We start from the raw sequence: 23,881 nt of genomic DNA, 5'->3' as shown, positions 1-23,881 counted from the left end.
CTTGTAATCCTTGGGGCGAATAAACGTTATAGTGTTTATAAGACGGTATTGCCTTCGTGTCTATCCTTTCACTCTCTCTCCTCCCCTCCTCAGTAATTTCCTCACCCGGTCGGTTACCCTGGCTTACATGAATATAAGAAATCAGATAATATAATCTCGGTTCACACGTAACGTGAAGGCAACCGGAAGTATCAGCAATTCCTGATCATAAATAAACGAAAAAAGTAAATATTTAATTGGATCGCAATATGCTAGTAAAAGAAAGAGATGTGAATATAAATGCATCTCAGTACGCAAGTAAGAGAGAAAGAATGCGAACATCAATGTATCTCAGTACGCAAGTATTTTATAAAAAAAAGGATTCTGACGTATTTTCGAGTTTCAGATTACAATAGCTCGAGTGAACGGAAATTAGAGAGAGAAGGAGAAATGATTTCCCTGCGCTCGACGTGCCGTGACGCAATTCTATACGCAATATATTATGACTTTATTAATTCAAGAATAAAAAACCGCGTCGATCTGATTGATAATGATGATAATGTTGATCAATGTTAATTTTTTATTTATCGTGAACGTTGATAAGCTACTGAAACCGAGAAATTCGTCTCTGCAGGTTAAATTCTTTCTACAACCGTGCAGGACTGAGAGCTTTCCAGAATCTCCGGCAGAATCGTTCTCCCAGTAGCCTTACTTGTATTTCAATCTCAATTGTACAGATTGTACTGAGTGTACCACCGCTGCAATGAATCTCAGCAAGGATATACGTTCTCGATTTTGAATACGTTCTCGATTTTTCGTCTGAGGAACACTACAGAGCCTTCCTGTTCAATCTTTTGTATCGAGTAGTGATGCAATACTGAACTAGCACGGGCGCACCGTTAAGGTGCCAATTCATGAGTCGCTGAAAAGCAGCGTTGGTGTCGTCACGTGACCTCACTTTAACTCTAGCGTCAAAAGAAAGAAATTGGATTTCGTTAACTTCTAGTGTCAACCAGCGTCAACAGCAGTGAAGCGCGAGTTTTGTCCAATATTGTGCTTTAGTGAAATAACTATAGAAGATGTAAGTAAAACAATATTTTTATTATTAGTTTATAGCTAAAAGATTTTAATCACGAAAATAAAATCATGTTAGCAAGTTCAGAAAATGTAACTTTTAGGTTATGTTATGATATGAAAAATTTTTTAAAGTAATATTTTTTACAATTTTATATATTTTTCCAAGGAATATAGACCCACATAGCACGTAATATTGCAGTGATATCATAGCAATATCACTTTTACATTGCAATATTACAAATGAAATATTGCAGAAATATCACGAAATATTACTGTGATATCACAGTAATATCAAAATGTCCGCGAAAACGCATCACAGTAATATTACTGTGATATTTCATAGTAATATTACTGTGATATTTCACAATATTTCTGTGATGTTTATGTGATATTTAAATAATATTGCAAGAAATTAAATAAATAAATTATTTCAATTTATTTTATTTTTATTCTTAATATTATTTTCATATTGTTACATGTAATATATATTAAACATAAAAAAAATAATTATATTTATTAAAACAGAATACAATAATGTAAACGTAATAAATGTTTAATTTACAAAAAAAAATCTCTTGTATCCTTTTTCATTTTTGTTAAAAAAGATTCAATTTGAATTATAATTTTAATTTATGTTCAAGATTAAATAACAATACAAAATATTACTTACATGTAAAAATATAAAATTTTATATGGAACAGCGTTCCACACGTACCCCTTAAAAAAAAATTGATAAACTTATTTCAATAAACTGATTACTAATCAGTAACTGACAAAATATAATCAGTTACTAATCAGTAATCAGTTTATTGAAACAAGTTTATCAACTTTTTTTCAGGGGACGTTACATTGGGAAAAAAATTAGAACAAGTATTCGTTTCCAAATTACAACAAGCAACGATTTTCTTTAAAATCTCACTGAAGTGTGAGCTAGTGAGTCGTGGTGAGCCGGCCCGGTCGGCCGCAGTGGCGTCTAGATATAACACCTGTGGCTGCACTTGACTCACGAGAAGGTCTCCAGCGGCGCGGCCACCTAGCAGTGGTGCCAGCACTCACTTGTTTGCGTGGAGTCTTATACACACGGCGGGACCGCATAGCGGCTGTGCACGCGCTCGCTTGTTTCGTCGTATGTTGTGACGGTCGGTGACCGAGCCGCAACATTATATACATACATATAATTAATGAACATTGTAAAATACCTAATTAATGATAGAATATATATAATCATATTTTTTAATAAAGTTGAAAAAAAAGTGAAATCTAAAGAAAAATTTGTTGGAAATTTAATATTTTAATTAACTTGAAAAACCTTTTACTGTGGTGTATAATAGTCTAATCAATATTGATGAATAAACTATTTCACAAAATAATCTACCGATCAGTAAATATTAAATGACGTAAAAATGTATATTTTTTTAAAAACTTCTAAATATACTTTGAAATATTTATTGCCAAGTGAATAATAAATGTGTATTAACAAAACTTTTTGTAAACATTTTTTTTTAAATTCCTCATGATAAAAATTTTTAAAAATTAAAATCAATTTTGTGCTCCTGTAAAAATTATAAATGGCAATAAGACAAATACAAAGGTTTTTTGTAATTTTTTAATAAAATCAGTATTGATCGAGTTGTAAAGCAATAATTAAATTGATAGATTACATAGAAGAGCGTACATTATAGTTTATACATATATACAGTTTAAGGAATAAACTAAGTAAATATCTAAACTAATAATAAAGTTAATTAATTTTTTTTCTTAACATTTACTTTTATTCCACGAAAGGGTAAAGACATAATTATTTTATTTGTAAGTTGATTTCTTCTATAGAATACCGAAATTACCAAGAATATTAAGGATACTAAAAATATCGAAATTAATCAAAGAGATACTGACGTTGCATTAATAAGACATAATAAAAACGTCATTTGACATTACCTTGTTCTTTGAAATTAAATATTGCAACAATATATTGCAATGATATCATTGGAATATTTTAATGTTATTATCACTGTGTAATATCACAATAATATTTCTGTGATATTTCTGTGATATCAGTGGAATATTTCAATGTCATTATCACTGTGTAATATCACAGTAATATTTCTGTGATATTTCACAGTAATATGTAATAGTTCTGTGATATTGCAATGATTCTGTGATATCACAGAAATATTACGTGCTATGTGGGAAATTGTTCACACGTGTGGATTATGTGAAGAAATATGTGAAGCCAAAAATTTAAAAAAGCATTCTTGTTTGGAAAGTTATAATAACTATATTATTGATGAAAATACTTTATATTTTTATCCAGTATTAGGTAAATCGACTTTTTATTGTATTTTAAGAAACTTAATTGTATATTTTAATATAATATTAATTATTGTTGTTTAATATGATATTAATGATTGTAGATGATGGTATTACAATTATTCGGCGTAGTGCAATTAATAATGAAGAGAAAATTGTGGCAAAACCATTTCAACAAGGTAATAAAGTTAAACCTAAGCAAACAAAAATATCATTAGTGTACTAACATTTTTTAAAGTTCTTTAATTACATTCTTAATTTCATTCATTTTTTAAATTTGTTTTAATTATTCTCTGTCTCAAGTGTTTTTATATGAAAATAATTTTGTCAGCCACTACGTCAGCAGCTACATCAAATAAAATTAAAACACAAAAAAGAACATCAAAATTAACTTTGATGATGAAGAAACTTTGATACTTGAGGTACAAAATAGGCCTGCATTGTGGAACTATGCATTACCATTAAAAGAACGAAATGGAAAAATTAAAAAACAATTGTGGGAGGAAATTGCACAAATTTTGAACAGTAAGCATAAATTTAGAACCTTTTTTTAAAAAGTACAAAGTAAAAAATGATTTTTAGTAAATTATAAAATCTTTGTTACAGGAAAATTTAGTACGGAAGAACTCAAATTAAAATTTAAAAGTCTCCATGATACATTTAGAAAAATTATACACTCTGAGCATCAAGCAAGTGGGTCTGCCGGAAAAGTTCTACAATAAAATGGCCTCATTATCACTCTATGCAATATCTTCGTGATTCTTGTTTATATAAAACGTAAGTTTTTATTTTATTACATGTTTGTTAATATATAAATAACAAATGATTAATCAATATGTAAAATTTTAATTTATGTATATAATTTCTAGGACAATGTCTAACATTGAAATTGACGAAAGCAATAGAACATCAAACGCGTCAATTAACGACGACGATGTCAATAGTATTTTAACAGGTATTGGAAAAGAAAATTCTTTTTACAACAGATAATACGTTATTAATGTTTATTTTTTTAAATAGTTATTATTTAACATTTATTCTAGTATGACTAGTCAAAACATTTTTTTACGATAATTTAGTCTCCACCTACGTAGTTATGACTATATATGATTCCTATATCTATTAGATTTTTATTTGTGTAAAAAAATAAACGTAAAGTTTATTGTTTAATAAAACTTTTAGACTTAATATACATAACGTAATTTTAATCTGCATCTTATTTATTTTTGTAATATTGTAATAGAAAAAATTAATAATTGATTCAGATTCTACTGAAAGAAGAAAAAAACCAAGGAACGAAGGATGCACTCGACAGAATTGCTGATGCTGTTTGCAAATCCAACAATGATTTGCTTTTACCCCCACCTCCAGTACCAGATGAAATAGATTCATTTTTGTCAAGTGTAGGACATCGTTTAAAACGAATGTCGCTTCGAGTGCAATTAGATGTAATGCAAGAAATATATGATATTACATATAGAGCATTAATTAGAGAATATAAGTAAAAACATCATTTATTTTTTACTAAGTCACATAAAATTAAGAATTGTTTTGTTTTGTGACATTTATTTGATTTACGATTTTTATTTTATTTTATTGTTATATGTATACATACATATATGGCTTTGTTTTGTTTTCATTGCAATTATTATTTTATTTTTAAGTATTTTAAGTATATTTCTAAACATATAACGGACGAGATGCAATCAAACATTTTTGTTAGAAATAAAACAACTTTTATATTGAATACCCAATTTCAATGTTTATTTTATTTTAACATGTATTTAGCAGCGGTCATATTGCCACGGTACAGCTCCTTCGTTATTAAAACATTTACAAAATTGTTCACGAATTTCCATAGCGTTACGAGAACAATTATTACTACCAGTTTTATTTATATTTATTAAGGCACTATTGTGCATATCTTCTCTCCAACAACCAGGAATAAAACCCTCGGAATCTTCTCTATCAATCAGCGTCGGCGTTACATATTGATTTACATCTATGTCTTGTTTTCGTATCCAATTGTGAAGACACACAATTGCTTGAACAATCTTCATTGATTTTTCAATGTTACAAATAATAGGTCGTTTTAAAATTCTCCAGCGGCTTACTATAATACCAAAAGTGTTTTCTATTGTTCTTCTTGCACGACTAAGACGGTAATTATAAATTGTTCGTTGTTCGGTTAAATTTTTTCCAGGGTAAGGCCGAAGTAAATAATTTGTTAACTGGAAAGCTTCATCACCAACAAGAACATAAGATAATGATTCTCCATTTGATGTTAAAGGTCTTGGTTGTGGTAAATTCATTTCATTATTATGAAACTTTTGACCTATGAGAGAATCTTTAAAAATGCCACCATCACTACGTCGACCATAAGCGCCAATATCAACATATGTAAAACAATAGTTGGCATTACAAATTCCAAGTAAAACAATACTGTGAGTATGCTTATAATTAAAATAAGAAGAGCCTGCATTATTAGGACACTGAAAAAAAATGTTTGTGTTATTTACTTTTGTGCAAACAAATACATTTAGGCCCGATTGCATCAATATTACTTTGGCTTTAAACGAGATTTAACTATGTGTCTGTCTTTATTTATTTAGAAAAAAAGATAAAGATAGATACATGTTTAAATTCTCGCTTTAAAGCAAAAATAACATTAGTGCAGCCGGATATTATGTATTGGGTATATATGTATGTACATATATATAAAATATATACCTGAATAAGAACATGTTTTCCATCGATTGCTCCAATACAATGATTAAAATTCCATTTAACTTCAAATTTGTGAGTAACATCCAACCAATCTTCTTCTTTTAAACAAGATAAAAGTACTTTCTTTATCAAACAATTCCATATAGCGTTACAAGTTTCTTCAATAATATTACTGACAGTCGTTAATCCAACAAGATATTGATAAGATATGGAAGTCACCAAATGCCAAAAATCTTTATAAAATAAATATCACACTTATAGAAATTTACCAAATAAAAAATACAATAAATAAAAAATAAATTTTTTAAATAAATTTACAAAGAACCTTAATGTCATTGATAATCGTTCTCCAGCAGATATCGGTTCTCTAATTACAGTCTGTTTAGTTATAAAAGGTGCAATCATGCACAATAACTCTTCAAACTGAGTTACACTCATACGAAAATAATTTCTAAATCTACTGTCTTCTAATGTGATAATTGGATATATTGCATGATAAAATCCATGTAGTTTACGTTCTCGAAATATTGGTTCAACCCAATAACGTTTTTTAGAATAATTTCTTTTCTTCTTTTGTGTCTCATTAATAACAAGTGCTATTAAAACTTTTTTCCTTATTTGTTGTCTTTTTAACAATTTTTGATTGCATTCATTCACCCAAATCTGATATTTTTCCGCATATAACATTTTTAATAACACTGATCACGATTTCTAACTGAAATGCTTTAACGCTGACGCTATATCACTTTTCATGGATTTTAACTGACGCTGGCGTTAATATTAGATCACGTGATCTGTTCAACGCTGAAATTGAGCGTCGAGCGTCAGCATGAAAAGGCACCTTTAAGGTGCCTACTGATGGACGCGGCAAATGCCGCGCGCGGCAACGCAGCAGTTCAGAAAGAACTAAATTCTAGGGGCTTCTGAACCACTGCGATGCCGCAAGTGAAGTTGGATTAATCCAACTTCACTCGCGGCATCGCAAAAGTGATTACTAGAGCGAAATTTGAAAGATTATAACGATGGCCGAAATGGAGATTCCAAAGGTTAGTAGATGTTTATATTTGTATTCTATATTTGTGTGTAATATGGAGTTTTATACAAAAATGTTAAGATAGCAATTAAGGAAGTAATATATTAATGCAATTAAGTAATATACGTATGATTTATTATAATCATCAAGATTGGAGGTTAAGTACATATGTTTTACATGTTTTCGAAAACAAAATTGTATGATAGTATGTGCAAATAAATCATCTATTTCAATTCTTATAAACATTTATGACTTGGAACCGAACTTTTGAATGACATTGGTGATATAATTAATATTTTTGTTATTATAGAAAGTATATACATGCGGAATGTGCGAGATAATTCTTGAAGAAGAAGATACACATGCCCATGAATGTTTAAAGAATTATCCCACAATTGTTAGCGATGAAAATTTGTATTTGTATCCCCAATATGGTAAGTAAAAGGTGAAATGAATGATGTAAAATTATTTTAGCGAATGTAACAAATTAAATATCTTGTAGAGGATGGAAGCATTGTACGGCGCAGTGCGATTGACGAAGATGATCAGGATGGAGTGTTGGTGATGGAATCACATCCTCCGACAGATCAAGAACCGCTTACATCAAACACAGAACAAAACGTAGATGAAATCATAATAGCAGAAGTGTCGGTACGACCGCTATTATGGAACCAAAGAATAAATATAACAAAACGTGATAGACGAACTGTACAACAGCTTTGGATGGAAGTAGCTGATGCGACAAATGGTACGTATGTATAACATACACACACATACACACACACACACGTGTGTGTGTATGTTGAGAAAGAAGGAAAGGAAGATAATTATTTATGAAAACTGTATAGAATTAAAATGATATATAATAGTACAAAATGTATGATTTTATTATTACAGGCGAATGTTCTGTCGACGACGTAAAAAAAAAGTGGAAAAACTTGAGAGATCGTTTTATGAAAATCGTCTCTCTTGAGAAGTTACCAAGTGGCTCAGGAAGTAAGCCATCACGTAGAAAGTGGCAATATTATGACTCGATGTCTTTCCTACGGGACACTTATCTGCAAAAACAGTAATCACAAAAGCATTCATTGAAATACTGGAGATAGTTAATATCAATATATTCCATTTCATTGTATTTCAGGACAGTTTCAAATATAACAATTAATGAATCCATTGATCTCATTAACGACGCTCAGGAAGCTCATGGCGATGTGGAAGCTGAGGATGAGGAAGTCAACGATGCGGTTTGTGCACCGATCAGGGGTATGTTTCGGAGTAAGGTATACTGACAAGTGAACAAATTGAAAAAGAATAGTACAGAAAGAGAATAATACTAAGACTATACAATAATAAAATAGGATTCTTGTACTCAAATTTCTATTTTCTTTTCCTATCATCGTAGGAAGCTTTGATTATTAAACGACATATATATTTTTATATATTGTATGAATATTATACAAAATTAATATTTCACTTGTTAGTACTATTACAGCTACTTCAATTTTTTTTCAATAATGTAAAATGTATAAATTCTTTTATTTTCAGAAGAGAATAGAAAACGAAAAAAAGACAATGAACAAGACGTTATGAAACAGATAGCGGAGGCTTTGCAAACTCCGCGACCAGCATTACCAACTCCTCTTGTCCTCGATGAGATAGATAATTTTACTTCTATGATCGGCTGCCAGCTAAGGGAGATATTACCAGCCCGCAGACGCCACATAATGTTGAAAATTCATCAGCTTTTATATACAGAATTGCGTGACAATAATAGTAATAATACATAATAATAATAAATATAATAATTAAAAAATTGTATTTTTAGTAGCACACTAAACACACACACACACACACACACACACACACACACACATACATTTTGTTTGTGCTGAATTCAAATACACCAAATTTCTTCAAAAATCAATAGAAAGTTTCATGTGTAATTATTTATCGTTTTGCCATGCCACTGCGCCTTCATTATTAAAATATTTACAAAATTCATCTCTAATGAGCATGGCATTCCGAGTACTTGTGTTTGTGCTACATTTGGAGATGTCCACAAATGCACAACCATCTTCCATAATCGTCCTCCACGAACCTTGTACTTGATCACCTTCTGCCGTCTCTCTATCCAGCATGCCTGGTGAAATATAATCATTTTTTTCCATGTTATTCCTGCGGAGCCAGTTATGAATGCAGATTGTACCTTGCACAATTTTCATTGCAGTTTCCACACTACTAATGATTGGTTTTCGGTAAACTCGCCACTGGCTAGCAAGTATTCCGAAAGAGTTTTCGATTACTCGCCTGGCTCTGCTGAGTCTATAATTATAAATGCTTTGTTCAACGGTCAGGTTATTTTTGCCGGAGTATGGCCGTAGCAAATATGATTTTAGTGGGAAGGCTTCATCCCCGACAATGCAATAAGGCAAATCCGGTCCTCCTTTATAAAAACGATCTGGTTTTGGAATATTCATTTTTCCTGCATCGAATTGTTGTCCAAACCGGCTTTCGCGAAAAATGCCTCCATCACTTCGCCTGCCATATGCACCAATGTCGACGAATCGGAAAATATAATTAGCATCACAAACAGCTAATAGCACAATGCTATGACTGTTTTTGTAGTTGTAAAAATTGGAGCCAGCATTGTCTGGACACTGAAATTACACAAAGATTATCGTTTTTTACATACTGTAAGGAAATTGGATTTCGCTCATATCGTTTTTTCTATTTATTTTCCAATAGCTTTCGATATTTTAATAATGCCTAAAAACAATCGTAATAATAAAATTATAACTTACTTGAATGATTACATGCTTTCCGTCGATTGCTCCAATGCAATGTGGAAAGTCCCATATGTCCTCAAAATCTTCTGCGATGCTCCGCCAGTCATCTTCGAGTAGTTGAGATGGGAGAACCAAAGGACACAGCTGTTCCCAAATAATTTGGCACGTTGTAGCAATAATATTGCTTACAGTAGTCAAACCTACCAAATATTGATATGTTATTGAAGACATGGAGTCACCAGCTGCCAGAAATCTGAAACGTGATAATTGATAACATATAGATGTGCTACTCTGTAATGCAACATTTACATTCATATAACTAAAGAAAAAACAAAAGATGTTTACCGTAATGTTAACGTCAATCGTTCTGCTGCACTTATCGGCTCTCGCACGACGTATTGTCTCTCTAGATGTGGGCCTACAATGGTTAACAATTCTTCATATTGCACAGTTGACATCCGAAAATAATTATGAAAGCGCAAATCTTCCAATCGCAATGTTGGCAGCAAGGCATGGTAAAAACCATGCTCATAGCGTTTTTTAAAAATTGGCGCAACCCAGAAACGTTTCTTTTTCTTGTCTCGTTTATTTTTTTTAGCTAATAACAAAGCTAATGATCCAAGCAGCTTGTCACATCGATCAGCTTCTGCCATTACATGAGTGCACTGCACTAACCACTCATGCATTTTTATTTTCACTGACATGATTTGCTGATTAAATTAATTACAATGCCGACAATGATATTAAAATTATAATCGAGATATTTTTCTTTGAAGTTTGTGTTGAAGAATAGAGGTTAAGGTGCCTACGATGGACGCGGCAAATGCAACAACGCCGCGTTCACGCGGCTGGCGGCATGGAATTAGAAGCCCCTAGAATCTAGTTCTTTCTGAACTGCCGCGTTGCCGCGCGCGGCATTTGCCGCGTCCATCAGTAGGCACCTTAGGTTGCGTTAGCACGCGGCCGAGTCTCGCTGCAAGCGCCGGCGTCTGGGACCTAGAGTCCCTAGAAGTAGAGAGTCTGCCCTTAAAATGTCGGTGATGAATATGTCAGTGTCTGTACGTGAGCTTTATGTGTGTGTATGTTTGTGTGCACTTGAACGTGTTGTATGCTGTTATCGCATTGGCTAAAGAGGATTAAACAGGGATCCGTATTGGTGCTGCCATTTTAGGTGCACAATCACGTGCATCCAATCACGTGGAACCCCGAGATGTCCAGACTCTCTACTTCTAGGGACTCTACTGGGCGAGAGCCCTCTCTCGGACGTCGCTTACGACATTTGACTAAACGTGCACCTGATTTTATGGAATACTTTATACATAATCTTTTCAGTGAGTCAAGATCAAGATTTCTCGAAATCTTTAGCAAAAGATCTTGTTCGGACTGATTTCTTGGTTTGTCACTCTTGATATTGGTCTTGATTGTTTTATCATGGATCAAATCTTGATATTGTTTTGATTTTCAAGACAAGATAAAACAAGATTAAAATTTTCTTGCATTTTGCGGAAGCACTAAACTTGAAAGATTTCTAACATTAATACTAGAAATTTGTTAAAGATCGGTTATTTACAATGTACATGACCATTCATGTAATTCCTTTATTGGTACAGGCATACCTCAAGAGTTTACAACAAACTCAGAAGATAACTCGGGGGGCTCCGGAAGTATGCTGCACGCGTTCCCGGAGCCCCCCCCCCCCAGTCATGGACCAGGGCAGGACACCCGGAGAGGTTTCAGTGGGCATGTCCCCGTCGACACGCAGTCGGCGGGGAAGAGCCCCACATAACCATCAGGCCTCCCCCGAGGTCTGGGGTATGCGATAACGCATTTCCTCTCCGTTACAAAAAAAAAAAGATAACTAATGTAAATGTGAAACGCGCGCGGGTGGCAGAAGAATAAACAGTAATAAACCGTGCTTAAGTGAATTACACACCGATTATGCGCACGGCCTCTGCATTTAGAAGTTTATATATGATTTATTTAGATACCGTAAAATGATCGTAATTTACGCGAGCGCGGAAATAAAAAACCTCTTTAGCAAGATAATTAGATCTTTAACGATATTACATCGCTCGATTATAAACGAGTGTTTAATTGCACTACTGTTTATTATACAAATTTATACAAAAATTCTTTGTAAATTTTTTTTTTTTATATACGTATGATGGCCACATGTTACATTTATCTTTCGTTCTCTATTTAAATATGAAATTAAGGCTTCTTATTTTGCAAAATCAAAGAAATGTTTAGTAAAAGTTTCTGCTCAGTATGATCAGAGGATATGCGGTCGCAACAAGTATAAATTGGTTGTATGTGAATACGTATTAATATAGATTTTTGCTTGTACAGCTTATTGCGCCATGGACATAATGAGTATATGCTGTACGTGTCGTAAGTTGATCGAGAATGTGTTTTATCACAAGACGCAGGAGTGGGCAAATTTTTTTATCGAACGCGCACACCCTTCTTCTTTTTCCCCCCATCGAAATTAGCCAATCCTCGCGAGCGGTACAGCGAAAGATGAAAAGCGCACGGACTGTTGAGCACGTATAGTGCGGAATCCCCCCGAATATTTTTGCACGCAGAACTGTTCCTCTCTCGAGCGATGATGAGCGCGGTTCGGAGAGCGCTCGACCCTCGCATACACGTGCAATTCGATCAATGCCCTCCTATCCTATTACCGTCCTATCCTATCGAAACAGTTCGGCGGAGATCTGTCCTGGAAGGGTTGACACCAGCAATTTCGTACCGTAAATACCTACACCCCTGACTACGCTGTTCCTCTGATATCAATCGCGGCTTGTCCACCACCGGCAATTTTTTGTAGTTAAAAAATTTTATATTTTAATAAAATTTTCTCATTTCTGTTTTTTCCTTAATTCTTTAAGATTAAATGTTATATATTCCTTTGAAACTTTTTAAAATTAAGTACATCTACTTAGGTTAAAACAGAAAAATTTTTCAATAGAAATACACAGATAGTATCACTCAAATTTTATTTAGAAAGGAATTAAAGATACCACTTGGATTTTATTTAAAAAATAAAGATACTATCACTTGCATTTTATTTGTTAAAAGTAGTACAGCAATTATTTCAAAGAGCAACATATTCTCTTTATAAATGGCGCAATTTAAAGATTTCATTTTTTGGGAAGAATACATTTAGGTTGGATTAAATAAATAAAAAATATTTTTAAGTAAATACTACTTGGGTTAGAAATAGGAAGATTTTTCAATGAAAATGCAGAAATACAATCACTTAGGTTTTGTATAGAAATTAAAGAGAGTACCACATGGGTTAGCATAGAAAAATTTCTTTGTTAAAATACAGAAATAGTATCACTTGTGTTTTTAGGTAAAATTAAAGATAAGGTGCGCGCACACACATAAATACCGCCTTTTTTTTACCTTTTTTGAAAAGGTAATTTTGTACTGATATCACGATTTTTGTAGTGTTAAGCAATAATATACTTTTGTAGACTTAAAGTTAAACGTAATTACCACATAGGTTAGCATAGAAAAATTTTTCTGTTAAAATACACAAATAGTACCACTTGGGTAAATACTACTTGGGTTAGGAATAGGAAGATTTTTCAATGAAAATGCAGAAATAGAATCACTTAGGTTTTGTATAGAATTAAAGAGAGTACCACATGGGTTAGCATAGAAAAATTTCTCTGTTAAAATACAGAAATAGTACCATACGATATACATGCATCACATCACATGAGATGCGCATGACGTGCATAATGCATTATATATCCTCGTTTAACGTTAGTTAGTTGAAAAACAACAAGGATAAATGATGCATCGCATGTTATGTTATGCATGAAAAGGAACGCACCCATAATCACATAAAACGGCTATAATGAGCACCATTCCGTGTCGAAAACGTATACAAGTTTCTCTTAGCGACGATCGGCAAGAAGAATGTCGTCTGTCCCGCAAACCGAGATATATTGCCGATTCAGTTCAGGTTACGGGTTAGGAAAGCCATGATATCACGACAATCATTGTCGCGACACTCGCGGCCATCGTGATGCATCACATGGTTGCATGCGGGCTGATATAGTGTAGAGTCCCTAGAAGTAGAGAGTCTGGACATCTGCCCCTAAAATGTCGGTGATGAATATGTCAGTGTATGTACATATATGTATACATATGTATACCTTATGTGTGTGTATGTTTATCATTGTGTGCACATAAACGTGTTGTATGCTGTTATCGCATTGGCTAAAGAGGATTAAATAAGGATCCGTATTGGTGCTGCCATTTTAGGTGCAGTCCAATCACGTGGAACCCCGAAATGTCCAGACTCTCCACTTCTAGGGACTCTAATATAGTGTAGTAACGAGCGCCACTCGTTACTCGTGTCGAAAAAATGTACTGGACACGATTCGCTTGGCGACGATAATAATAATGACGTATCTTAAATGTAAATCGTCGAGATTTGGACTTTGCGTCGCGATATCTCCGCTCGTAGGGCACGGAGAGAAAAAATAAAAACACTTTTATTATGCAATTTTCCCCAAGCTATCGATTGAGACTACTCGGAACTTGATCGGTTCAGCCGTTACTGAGATCTGATAATCTCATTATGCTTGAACTCGCTGACTCGCGTAAAAGAGGCGCTGGTCTTTCTCGCTGACGCTGATGATGACGCTAACGCTGATGATGAAAAAAAAAAAAAAAAAAAAAAATACCGCGAGACGCGACCGCGCCTCCTGATAAAGAATTGCTAGGGTAAAATCAATGTACATTTAATTAAACGTTGGCTAATATTGATTTATAGTGCGTCAAACATAATCACGTTATTTTTATTGATTAAATACGTTACAAAATAAGCTAAAAGTTAAATTTAAATCTAAATTGCAATTATGACATTAATGAATATCAAATACAGTTGCTTGTTGTATTTGCAATTTAAATGAGAAGCTAACATCATTTTTTTGCCTTGAAATACGATTTGATTTATTAATCTTCAATATGTTAATATTATATATCAGTTTATTTAAATAATCAATTTAAAGCGCATAAAACAGAATATTAAGCACAATATATTCATTTTTATTAATTTTTACATTCAATCATATAATTGTTTTAATTAAAACATTTAGTTGTATATTTTTCTTTTTTTAATTAAAATATTGATTCAGTACTTAGATAAAATTAAATTTAATTGGACATTCTTTATGATTTAAAGTAAATATTTTGTCTTAATAAAGTTTAAGCACGAGTATTAATTTCTCGGAAATTAAGATAGATTACACCGTTTAAGGGCACTGTCAAGACTCCTTTCGGATCAATTGTCATTGGTACTATAGTTTCTTCACACGGTGTCACCTCGTATTTGCTTAAGATCTGAAGCAATGTTAGCTTTGTTTGCAAAAGCCCGAAGCGGATGCCTGCAAAGTATTATAAAACAGTACTACGTAATATTTAATATCTTAATATTTTAATAGAGATTATATTAAGAACAGTTCTTGCACCTATACACGCATGTGGGCCTTCTCCAAATGGGAAATAAACGCATGCCGGTCTGCTACGTTTATTTTCTTCATTAAATCGTTCCGGATCGAATTTATTCGGATTGGGAAAATGTTCCGGATCGTAGTGCAGGCCAAGCATCGAAATATAAATTGGTGTACCTTTCTCAATTACGAGATTGAATTCTGGCGCTTCATAAGTCTGATTAGTCATACGATTTATATAACCCAATGGTGGATACATTCTCAAAGTTTCTGAGACCACCTTATCGAGATACGGTAACGACGATGTCTAGTAATAAAAAAATTATATCATTATTAAATTGACAATTTAATTTGAGATAATAAATCTCTAAAAATATTTGTACTTAAAACAAAATAAATATATATTTAGGCGTTAGAGAGAGAGGAGGGAAAGAGGGAGGGAGGGGGGCGGGAGGGAGAGAAGAGAAAGAGGAGAGAGAGAGAGCAAGCAAACATTCTGAATGCAAAAAGTGCAAGCAGCATAAGCAGGTCTAAAAGAAAATTTATAAAATATGAATATGAGAAATGTAGCGGATGATAGTAGCGGATGAATCGTATACCATGTCGTATGTAATTTCTCCATTGGTTTCATCAAGTGCCTCGAGAATTTCTTTTCGCAGAGTATTCTGAATTTCGGGTTTCACCGCAAGTTCATATAATGCGAAAGCCGTAGTTGTTGAAGAGGTTTCAAAACCAGCTGCAAAGAAACTAACTGGTTGTGCCAGAAGATCATCGCCATCAAACGCTGAAATTTATATTTTTTAATTTAATTATAAATTTTTGAAGAATTTCATTACGTGCTACAATTTCGTTAGCATAATTATTAATCAAATTAGTCTTAATTTCTCGTTAATTCTATTAAATTCTATATCCGTATTCGTTTCTATTAAATATAATTTTTAAATATGTTTGCATAAACTTGGAATTAGTTTTTAGTTCGCTTACTGAAATCTGGTAGATCCTTATTATTGCTATTTTTAAGTTCAATAAGGATGTCGATAAGATCGTTTCTCTTTATGCCAGATTTTATGCGCTGAGTGAGCGTCTCCCAAAAGACTTTTCGCAGAAAGTCCGTGGGCTGTTTGCCGAACATTTTTAAATGTGCCAAACGAGTTATAGTTGGAAGAAAAAATATCGCGAGCATCTCCAAGCCGCGAATCATATTAAACTGAAACATCATCTTGCCATATTTGCGGAACTCTGCGTCTGGATTTTTGAATGAATTCACGTCGAGCCCGTAAGCGGTACTGCCGATTATATCCGTGGTAAATTTGGCACTTAAATCTTTTACTTCTATTGTCTTTCCCTCACCTGCCATCAATTAAATTAATTTTTTTTTAAATAGGCAAATTTTATCGCGCTCTAGACTAGAATACCCTCTCAATGCTTCGCATTTTATGAATTATTCAGTACTCACCCTCTAACTGTAGTGAATTGAGATATTCATCTAAATTCTTTACGCATATTATCATCAAATCGAACATCTTCTTCATTTTACCAGACGTAAAGAACGGCGTTAGTTTCGTTCTTATCGTCTTCCAGGCTGGATTTCTGATAAAAAGGAGATTTGCGTATCCTATGCGATCCGCAGGATCTGCCGAATTATGTCGATCCGAGAAGCAGTTGAAATCTTTCACTAAAATTTTCTTGATGAGTTCTCGATCGCGAACCAGCAGGAAGGGTTTGTCCAATACGTAGAAACCCGCGTACGGTACGCCCTTCGTTTCATCGTAAATATCCTTTAGGAAATACGCCGGTGCTTTCTTCAGAAATAAACACTCCTTGAAATTGCCGAAGAAAGGCGTCGGTGTCATTTCCAAAATACCCCGTTTTTTCCAGTATTTGAAATTGCGCGTCATATAAAGGTAAGCAGTTGCCATGATAGTTAGAAAAATTATTATGACGTCCAAACTCCAATAAACTGTTATAAATGCCATTGTTTGCCACTTTGCCTACAAAAATACATTTTTATATTAGTCTAAAAATAAAATGGTTGATTATATGAGCAACTCATCGCTAATATTTATTTGTTTATTAATTATATTATAAATAGCTGAAGAATCGATCAATTATATACAAGTGTACGGAATTGATGGAATGACACTGAACTACAACGTTTTTCACCAAATATAACAACTGTTTAATAATTCTTGTGATTGACTTGCTTTATACGTACGTCTTGTCTTGTCGCTGATTAACAACTGTCTGATTTCAATACGTATTTTGAAAAAATCCGTTGCGCTGACGAGGTCAAAACCATTAAATAAACCGATAATGGCAAACACGCGCGCAATGATGATTCTAGCGCTATTCGAGCAGACAACAAGTATTGGGCATTAATACAGATACTAATTTATAAGATTTGTTTAGAAAACAGATTTTTATTATAAAACAAATTTAAGTATTTTATAAACACAATTGGTTTCTATTAACACTCGGTTAATTTTATATATAAAAAGCGTATTAATTAACAAAAAAATACAAACTCCTGCGCGCATTTAAGAAACGGAACGATTTCAAAGCGTCACGCATCATCAGTATTACAGTCTATACGCTTTACGTGTAACTTACCAGAGATCGATCGAGACACAGATCGATCGAACGGCGATCATCGTTTACGGACAGAGGTTTTGTCAGCTAGCGTCAACTGCGCAAAGATCGTTGAAATTCACTCTCGCCAGAGATGAAGCTATCGTCGAGCGATGATAATGCGTATTGTCGCGGGATACAATTATTTAATCGCATGCACAATTTACAGGTCGATTTTTTAATTGTTATTCCCGGAGAATGTAAATCGGTAAGATTCACCAAATGGTGAAGAATGACTATGAGCGTCGTTCGCAGTTCTTTTAACCAGCGCCAGTAGCATATCTCGAGCCGATTTCCGAGGCGACGCCTAGTGTCTTCCCTCGAGCTCTTCACTCCGCTCGCGGCCCTACAGCTATGGCCTAGGCTATTTCATTTAACAAACAAGACGCTCTACACTCTTGAGCCACAACATTTGAGAACGGGCGGCAGCTAAGCTAAATTATTTGCCAAGGCCACGGTTCGTTGACCGAGCAACGCTAAATTAATTCTGCACTCTTGAAAACGATGTTATAATAGTACTGTTACGCAGAGTTGGGAAGTAACGCGTTACTTGTAACGCCGTTACCGTTTTCGTTACTTTTTTATGGTAACGAGCGTTACTTTTTTATGTAACGCTAACGTAACGTCGTTACATTTTTACAATAACGGTAACGGAATTTAGCCGTTATTTTTCGTTATTTTAGCTAGCAGTATCTGTGTTTCATAAAACGTATGATGCGTCATTTTATGCTCGTTTTACATTCGGTAACCAACATGCGCTTTACAGAATTCGGCCCATAATTAGTAGTTGCCAAATTAAACAAGTACGTTCGTTCATACAGCGCGCCAGTGATATCAGTACGGGCACTATTTGCAGTCCGCGCGCGTGGGGGAAATGGTTGCACTTGCCACATTAATTTAACGTAGACTTTTTGTATTGATTAATTATGTTTAATTATCACTCATAATCATTTGATATGGTATATGATTACGAATCACAATTGCGATAAGATTTATATTCAGTGATAGAATCATATTCTTGAATGTACACATGGAGACATATGGTACATATATTTAAGATCGTCTTAAGTATCATCTTATGATTCCATTCGAATCAGAGAGACGTATCAGCATCTTAAGACATTACTTAAGATGATCTTGAAATAAAAAATCTACTATGAATACCGGCCATAAATGCTTTAACATCTGAAGTTGCACGTGTGTTGAAGACAAAATAAGAAAGAATGAGATAAAGGCATGAAAAGACATAGAAAGGTATTTATGTCCCTCTATGCAGATTTTGTAAAAAAAAAAAACATGAAACGTTTCTTTTTATCACGTATTGAATAGATTTTCTTAACGTCAAAAGATCCCTATTTTAATATCACCAAAAAGTAACGAAAAAGTAACAAATCGTTACTTTCCAAGCAACAATAACAGTAACGCGTTACCTTTTTAAGTTAGTAACGGTAACGTGTTACTTTTTACAAACGGTAACGATAACGGTAACGCGTTACTTTTTTAAGGTAACGTTCCCAACCCTGCTGTTACGTAAGTTATTTGTGAACATTGTAGATCTTTTAAAACTATCTGCCATGGCCATGATTCATTGACTGATTAGATACGTTAAATAGAGTACCATTGCGCAAGTTATTTGTGTCATGTAGTATCTGCACAAAGTTTATCATAACGATACCGTAAAGGTTACAGATTTGTTCCATTCATTGCGTAAACATCCTTAAATTGCCATTATAAACAGAGTTGGGCAATTTAGCGTTTTGAGTGGTTTTTTATATTTCCTACGTATAAAACGTATAATACGTATAAAACATGTATGAAACGGCAAAATGTATTATGTACGGCAAATCCTTAAAAACTCATCGCATGATATTTACAATATAGCATAAATATAATTAAGTTTTGCGTTATATATGATCAGTACAAAATTACCTTTTCAAAAAAAGGTAAAAAAGATGCTAAGTGTGTGCGCGCGCCTAAAAATCTTTAAATACTTATAAATGGTAGTATTTTTGTATTATTTTGTATACAAAATACAAGGATGGTACCACTTGGGTTTTGCAGAAAAAATAAAGATTTTTAGGTGTGTGTACACACTTGGCGCCTTCTTTTACTTTTTTTTTTAAATAATTTTGTATTGCTCTTTTATCACGTGAAAAGAACGGTGTTGCTGATGTGTAAAAAAAATTTAGCTGAATACAGATCTGAAAATAATTTTGTAGAGTCATCAAAATAATTGTGTAGGACACTCAAATTGGTTGCTAGAGCATCAAAATTTTTTGCAGCTTTGCTTATCGTGCTTTAATGCCATGCATAATTATTTTGATAATCCAATAGAATTATTTTCAAATATGTATCTAATTAAACTTTTAGTTTTACTTCATCAAAACTGTTTTTTCTATATAAATATTATTTAGATAAATATTTGCAATATTTTATGCTTGTTTTTTTTTTGCGTTGTTCTGCGGAATTCTACAGATACCCTGCAAACGTCATTAATATTGAATAACGCATGTTTTGCGTTGTCTCCCTCCGCAATGACAGAGCCGACAACAGATTTGACGAATTAAAGTAATTTCGCGCCTCGCGCATATGTAACACAAGCGCATTCGGATTCATTGTAAATGACAGCCGACTTGTTTGCTTTATATGCCCCCTTAAAGAGATCCTAAAGTGAAACAAATTACCAACATTTTGTCATTTAAAAATGATTTTATCTAGTAAGTTAATATATTAATATTAACTATGATAAGTAATTAAAATATATTAATTAAAATAAATTATTTTCTTAGTGATTTACGATTTCATGAAAACAGCTTTCAATGCTCTATCAAATAAATGCAGAACTTATGATGGGTCAATCACTGACGGAATTTATAAATTAAAAGTACAAATTACAAATTATGATCCAGTAGATAATATTAATTTTGAAAAAAGGTCAAAAAATGGAACTAAAACGGTGATACTGTGGCTGCGTTCCGTTATTCACTGCGAGTACTGCCGGTACTGCGAATAGCGTACCGATATAGGTGGCAGTACACTGCAGAAGTGTTGTTAAAGCTATATGCACTGAACTCAATACATACAGGAATGAGCCGTCCTATAGAAATCGTATGTAAAAGGCCGGTCAGAGAGAGAGGTTTCCATTATGTTGGCTGTTTCTTTTTTTCTTAAGCTCTTGAAACCTGCCATTTTTGATGGTACAATCATATCTAAAAGTTAGTTAAATCTCTTAAAGTGGCTCTAAATCGTTCTCTAAACTCATCAAAGTTATTTATAAAATATTTAAAATACTTTTAACATTCTTTTCAAAATGTCTTATTGTTGTGTTAATGGATGTAAAAGTATTTGGACTCCGGATAATTACCTATCCTTTTTTAGGTGAATATTGTATGACATAAATTTAAATAATCTTATAACCTAAATCTAAATTTATAATATAATAAACTTCAATGATTTTGTCTGACATAATTTAGCATAAGAATTAAAGTATTTATTATAATTTAACTGCATGTTTTTCTTTATACAAATTTTGTACATTAATAGTCGCTGTTATGTATAGCTGTATCTCATCATATTTTTATTTGTTTACTTTTTTAGATTTCTATTAAAAAATGATAACTTATTACAAAAATGGTTTAAGGTTATACCATGTAATAAAAAAAAAAAATTACAAAGTATTCGAAAATTTGCAGTAATCATTTAAAAAAAACACAATATGAACATGTTGCTTACAAGCGAATGTTAAAAAAAGATGCAGTACTTTCTATATTTCTAGATTATATTGTCCAAATGGTAAGTAAATTAAAATATAATGTTTGATTTTATAAACAAAATGTGTGTGTGTGTGTGTGTGTGTGTGTGTGTGTGTGTGTGTGTGTGTGTGTGTGTGTGTGCGTGCGTGCGTGCGTGCGTGCGTGTGTGTGTATGTGTGCATGCGTGCGTGCATGCGTGCGTGTGTGTGTGTGTGTGTGTGTGTGTGTGTGTGTGTGTGTGTGTGTGTGTGTGTGTGTGTGTGCGTGCGTGCGGGTGCGTGTGTGTGTGTGATGAGCAGTTTCTTTATTTTCTATAATAGGAAACAAAGAGATGAAAATTCAAGTCTCCAATGTAATATTATAGAAGATAAAAATAACAATGAATATGATTAATTTAAAACAATACAAGATGCTATATGTGTACAAATGCCATCAAATATGGAAGTAGCTTCTTATTCTGAAGATTTGTATTCTGAAGAACATGTATCGATGCCATTACATATGGAAACAGTAAGAGTTAGTGCTCATCAAGATAAACCAATTTCATACAATTATAGACAAGCTACTATTCTAACGCAGGTTTGAACATTTTATAAAAAAATAATTATTTACTTTTGTATATTTGGTTTTAATATTTCATCGAGAGGTACTATCTATAATCAATACTCAATATCAATATGTTTATTAGGAATTAGATACGCAGGTATCACCAAGAAAATTAAAATCTATCGCAAATGAAAGCAAGTTACGCACACGAATACATACTCTTCAAAAAAAAATCAAGCGCAAAGAAAATAGGTTGTCAAATGTGCGTCAACTGTTAAAATTTCTAAAAAGTGAAAACACTCAGATCAACTAAAAGAAGTTTTGTTAAACAATTTTTCAGAATTTAATGTGGAACTTTTTCATAATGAATTAAAAAATACTCGTAGAATTAAAAAGAGTTATAGCGATACAATGAAACAATTTGCTTCGATTCTTTATTACTATTCACCGAAAGCATACCCAGCAAACACAGTTGCATAACGGCAATGTTAATAAAGTAAAATCGAAAGTAACACGCAATATAACATGCGCGTTACATGTAATGTCCATGTTAGTTGTAATTTCCCACTCATAAGAAAAATAACAGTTACATAACAGTTGTATCATATTTGTTATACAGCCCTGTCGAAAATGTACGATTAAAACCGATAAAAAAAATGAAATCCGAATCGATCGGGATTTCTGCACCGAAAATATAATATTAAAACCGATTGAAAATAAGAACCCAATCGAAACCCAGATAGATTAATTAAAACAGAGTACATTAAAGTAAATGTAATAAATGTTTAATTTACAAAAAATATTTCTTGTATCCTTTTCGTTAAAAAAGATTAAAAAAAGATTAAATTTGAATTAAACATTTCATTTATATACAAAATTAAATAACAATACAAATTGTTATTTATACATAAAAATATAAAATTTTATGCGGAACAGCCTTCCACACACACGCATCATATTTGAAAAAAGTGCGAGCGAGTATTCGTCTCGAGGTTACAATAAGCAGGTCCTAAAAGTCTCAGTGAAGTATGAGCTGGAGAGTCGGCCGCCGTGGCGCCTAGATATAACGTATATGGCCGCACTCAACTCACGAGAAAATCTCCCGCGGCGTGGCCACCTAGTGGTGGCGCCAGAACTCACTTGTTAAATCCATTTCAATTCGAAATTACAGAATTTCATAAATTATAATTAAATCAAATTTTAATGCGATGTAACACGTTGAGACGCTAACAATTCTTATGTACCATTTTTAAATAGATATTTTGATGACAACACTATAAATCACGTTAACAAATTTGTAAAATTGTCCGAAAGCTATGTTTGTTTTTGGCAATTAATAATTCTTGACAACCGTCAAGAAAAAAGTAGTTTCCAAACAATTTTACAAATTAGTAAAAATGATGTACAATGTTATTTTATCAAAATAGTTTTTTATTTAACAAATAGCATGCAAGAATTTTCAGCGTTTCAGCATATCATTTCTCGCTACTAATGTCAAGATTTTGAAACGTGGTCGCTGAGAGTATATAGGAGTCTTAATGCAAATAAATTAAATTTTTAAAAAATTTTTAT

General features: G+C 32.9%; 4 protein-coding genes and 1 pseudogene across 6 annotated transcripts; 1 reads left to right on the top strand and 4 right to left on the bottom strand.

Moving 5' to 3' along the window:
- Positions 1 to 4,661: 4,661 nt before the first annotated feature.
- On the bottom strand, positions 4,662 to 5,938 carry LOC120356796 (protein ALP1-like). The gene has a single exon (XM_039448627.1). The coding sequence runs from the start codon at positions 5,919 to 5,921 to the stop codon at positions 5,151 to 5,153; it is 771 nt and encodes a 256-aa protein (XP_039304561.1). The 5' UTR covers positions 5,922 to 5,938; the 3' UTR covers positions 4,662 to 5,150.
- LOC113005893 lies at positions 5,920 to 6,934 on the bottom strand (annotated as a pseudogene).
- Positions 6,935 to 7,022: 88 nt separating this feature from the next.
- LOC120357638 lies at positions 7,023 to 8,961 on the top strand. Its single transcript, XM_039448611.1, has 4 exons — positions 7,023 to 7,874; positions 8,024 to 8,195; positions 8,268 to 8,389; positions 8,672 to 8,961. The coding sequence occupies exons 1-4, from the start codon at positions 7,691 to 7,693 to the stop codon at positions 8,911 to 8,913; spliced, it is 720 nt and encodes a 239-aa protein (XP_039304545.1). The 5' UTR covers positions 7,023 to 7,690; the 3' UTR covers positions 8,914 to 8,961.
- LOC120357637 (protein ANTAGONIST OF LIKE HETEROCHROMATIN PROTEIN 1-like) lies at positions 8,849 to 10,829 on the bottom strand. The gene is made up of 3 exons (XM_039448599.1): positions 10,258 to 10,829; positions 9,928 to 10,165; positions 8,849 to 9,783 (listed from the first exon to the last, which is right to left on the bottom strand). The coding sequence occupies exons 1-3, from the start codon at positions 10,614 to 10,616 to the stop codon at positions 9,070 to 9,072; spliced, it is 1,311 nt and encodes a 436-aa protein (XP_039304533.1). The 5' UTR covers positions 10,617 to 10,829; the 3' UTR covers positions 8,849 to 9,069.
- Positions 10,830 to 15,128: 4,299 nt separating this feature from the next.
- On the bottom strand, positions 15,129 to 18,252 carry LOC105206584 (cytochrome P450 6k1). 3 transcript variants are annotated; one of them, XM_026141463.2, is made up of 6 exons: positions 17,994 to 18,252; positions 16,840 to 17,374; positions 16,368 to 16,733; positions 15,983 to 16,167; positions 15,402 to 15,690; positions 15,129 to 15,317 (listed from the first exon to the last, which is right to left on the bottom strand). In XM_026141463.2, exons 2-6 carry the CDS (start codon positions 17,357 to 17,359, stop codon positions 15,139 to 15,141), a joined length of 1,539 nt encoding a protein of 512 aa, XP_025997248.1. In that variant the 5' UTR covers positions 17,360 to 17,374; positions 17,994 to 18,252; the 3' UTR covers positions 15,129 to 15,138. The 3 variants fall into 3 exon arrangements, with proteins under 3 accessions (XP_025997248.1, XP_025997249.1, XP_039304528.1); XM_026141464.2 differs by lacking the exon at positions 17,994 to 18,252 and adding an exon at positions 17,599 to 17,753; XM_039448594.1 differs by lacking the exon at positions 17,994 to 18,252 and adding an exon at positions 17,500 to 17,518.
- Positions 18,253 to 23,881: the final 5,629 nt, after the last annotated feature.

Source organism: Solenopsis invicta, chromosome 1 (genome assembly GCF_016802725.1).
Source record: "Solenopsis invicta isolate M01_SB chromosome 1, UNIL_Sinv_3.0, whole genome shotgun sequence".
Classification (NCBI taxonomy): domain Eukaryota; kingdom Metazoa; phylum Arthropoda; class Insecta; order Hymenoptera; family Formicidae; genus Solenopsis; species Solenopsis invicta.
The sequence above is the reverse complement of the archived record's forward strand: the minus strand, read 5'-3'. Positions and strand labels throughout refer to the sequence as shown.

Coding starts and splice junctions, on each gene's coding strand:
- LOC120356796 (XM_039448627.1), bottom strand. CDS start 5,921: ATGCAATCGGGCCTAAATGTATTTGTTTGCACAAAAGTAAATAACACA.
- LOC120357638 (XM_039448611.1), top strand. CDS start 7,691: ATGGAATCACATCCTCCGACAGATCAAGAACCGCTTACATCAAACACA. Junction 8,196..8,267: donor GACACTTATCTGCAAAAACA/GTAATCACAAAA, acceptor ATTGTATTTCAG/GACAGTTTCAAATATAACAA. Junction 8,390..8,671: donor GGTTTGTGCACCGATCAGGG/GTATGTTTCGGA, acceptor TTTTATTTTCAG/AAGAGAATAGAAAACGAAAA.
- LOC120357637 (XM_039448599.1), bottom strand. CDS start 10,616: ATGTCAGTGAAAATAAAAATGCATGAGTGGTTAGTGCAGTGCACTCAT. Junction 10,166..10,257: donor CGATTGACGTTAACATTACG/GTAAACATCTTT, acceptor ATCACGTTTCAG/ATTTCTGGCAGCTGGTGACT. Junction 9,784..9,927: donor GAAAGCATGTAATCATTCAA/GTAAGTTATAAT, acceptor GTGTAATTTCAG/TGTCCAGACAATGCTGGCTC.
- LOC105206584 (XM_026141463.2), bottom strand. CDS start 17,359: ATGGCATTTATAACAGTTTATTGGAGTTTGGACGTCATAATAATTTTT. Junction 16,168..16,367: donor TAAGGATCTACCAGATTTCA/GTAAGCGAACTA, acceptor TATAAATTTCAG/CGTTTGATGGCGATGATCTT. Junction 15,691..15,982: donor GAGAAATTACATACGACATG/GTATACGATTCA, acceptor TTTTATTACTAG/ACATCGTCGTTACCGTATCT.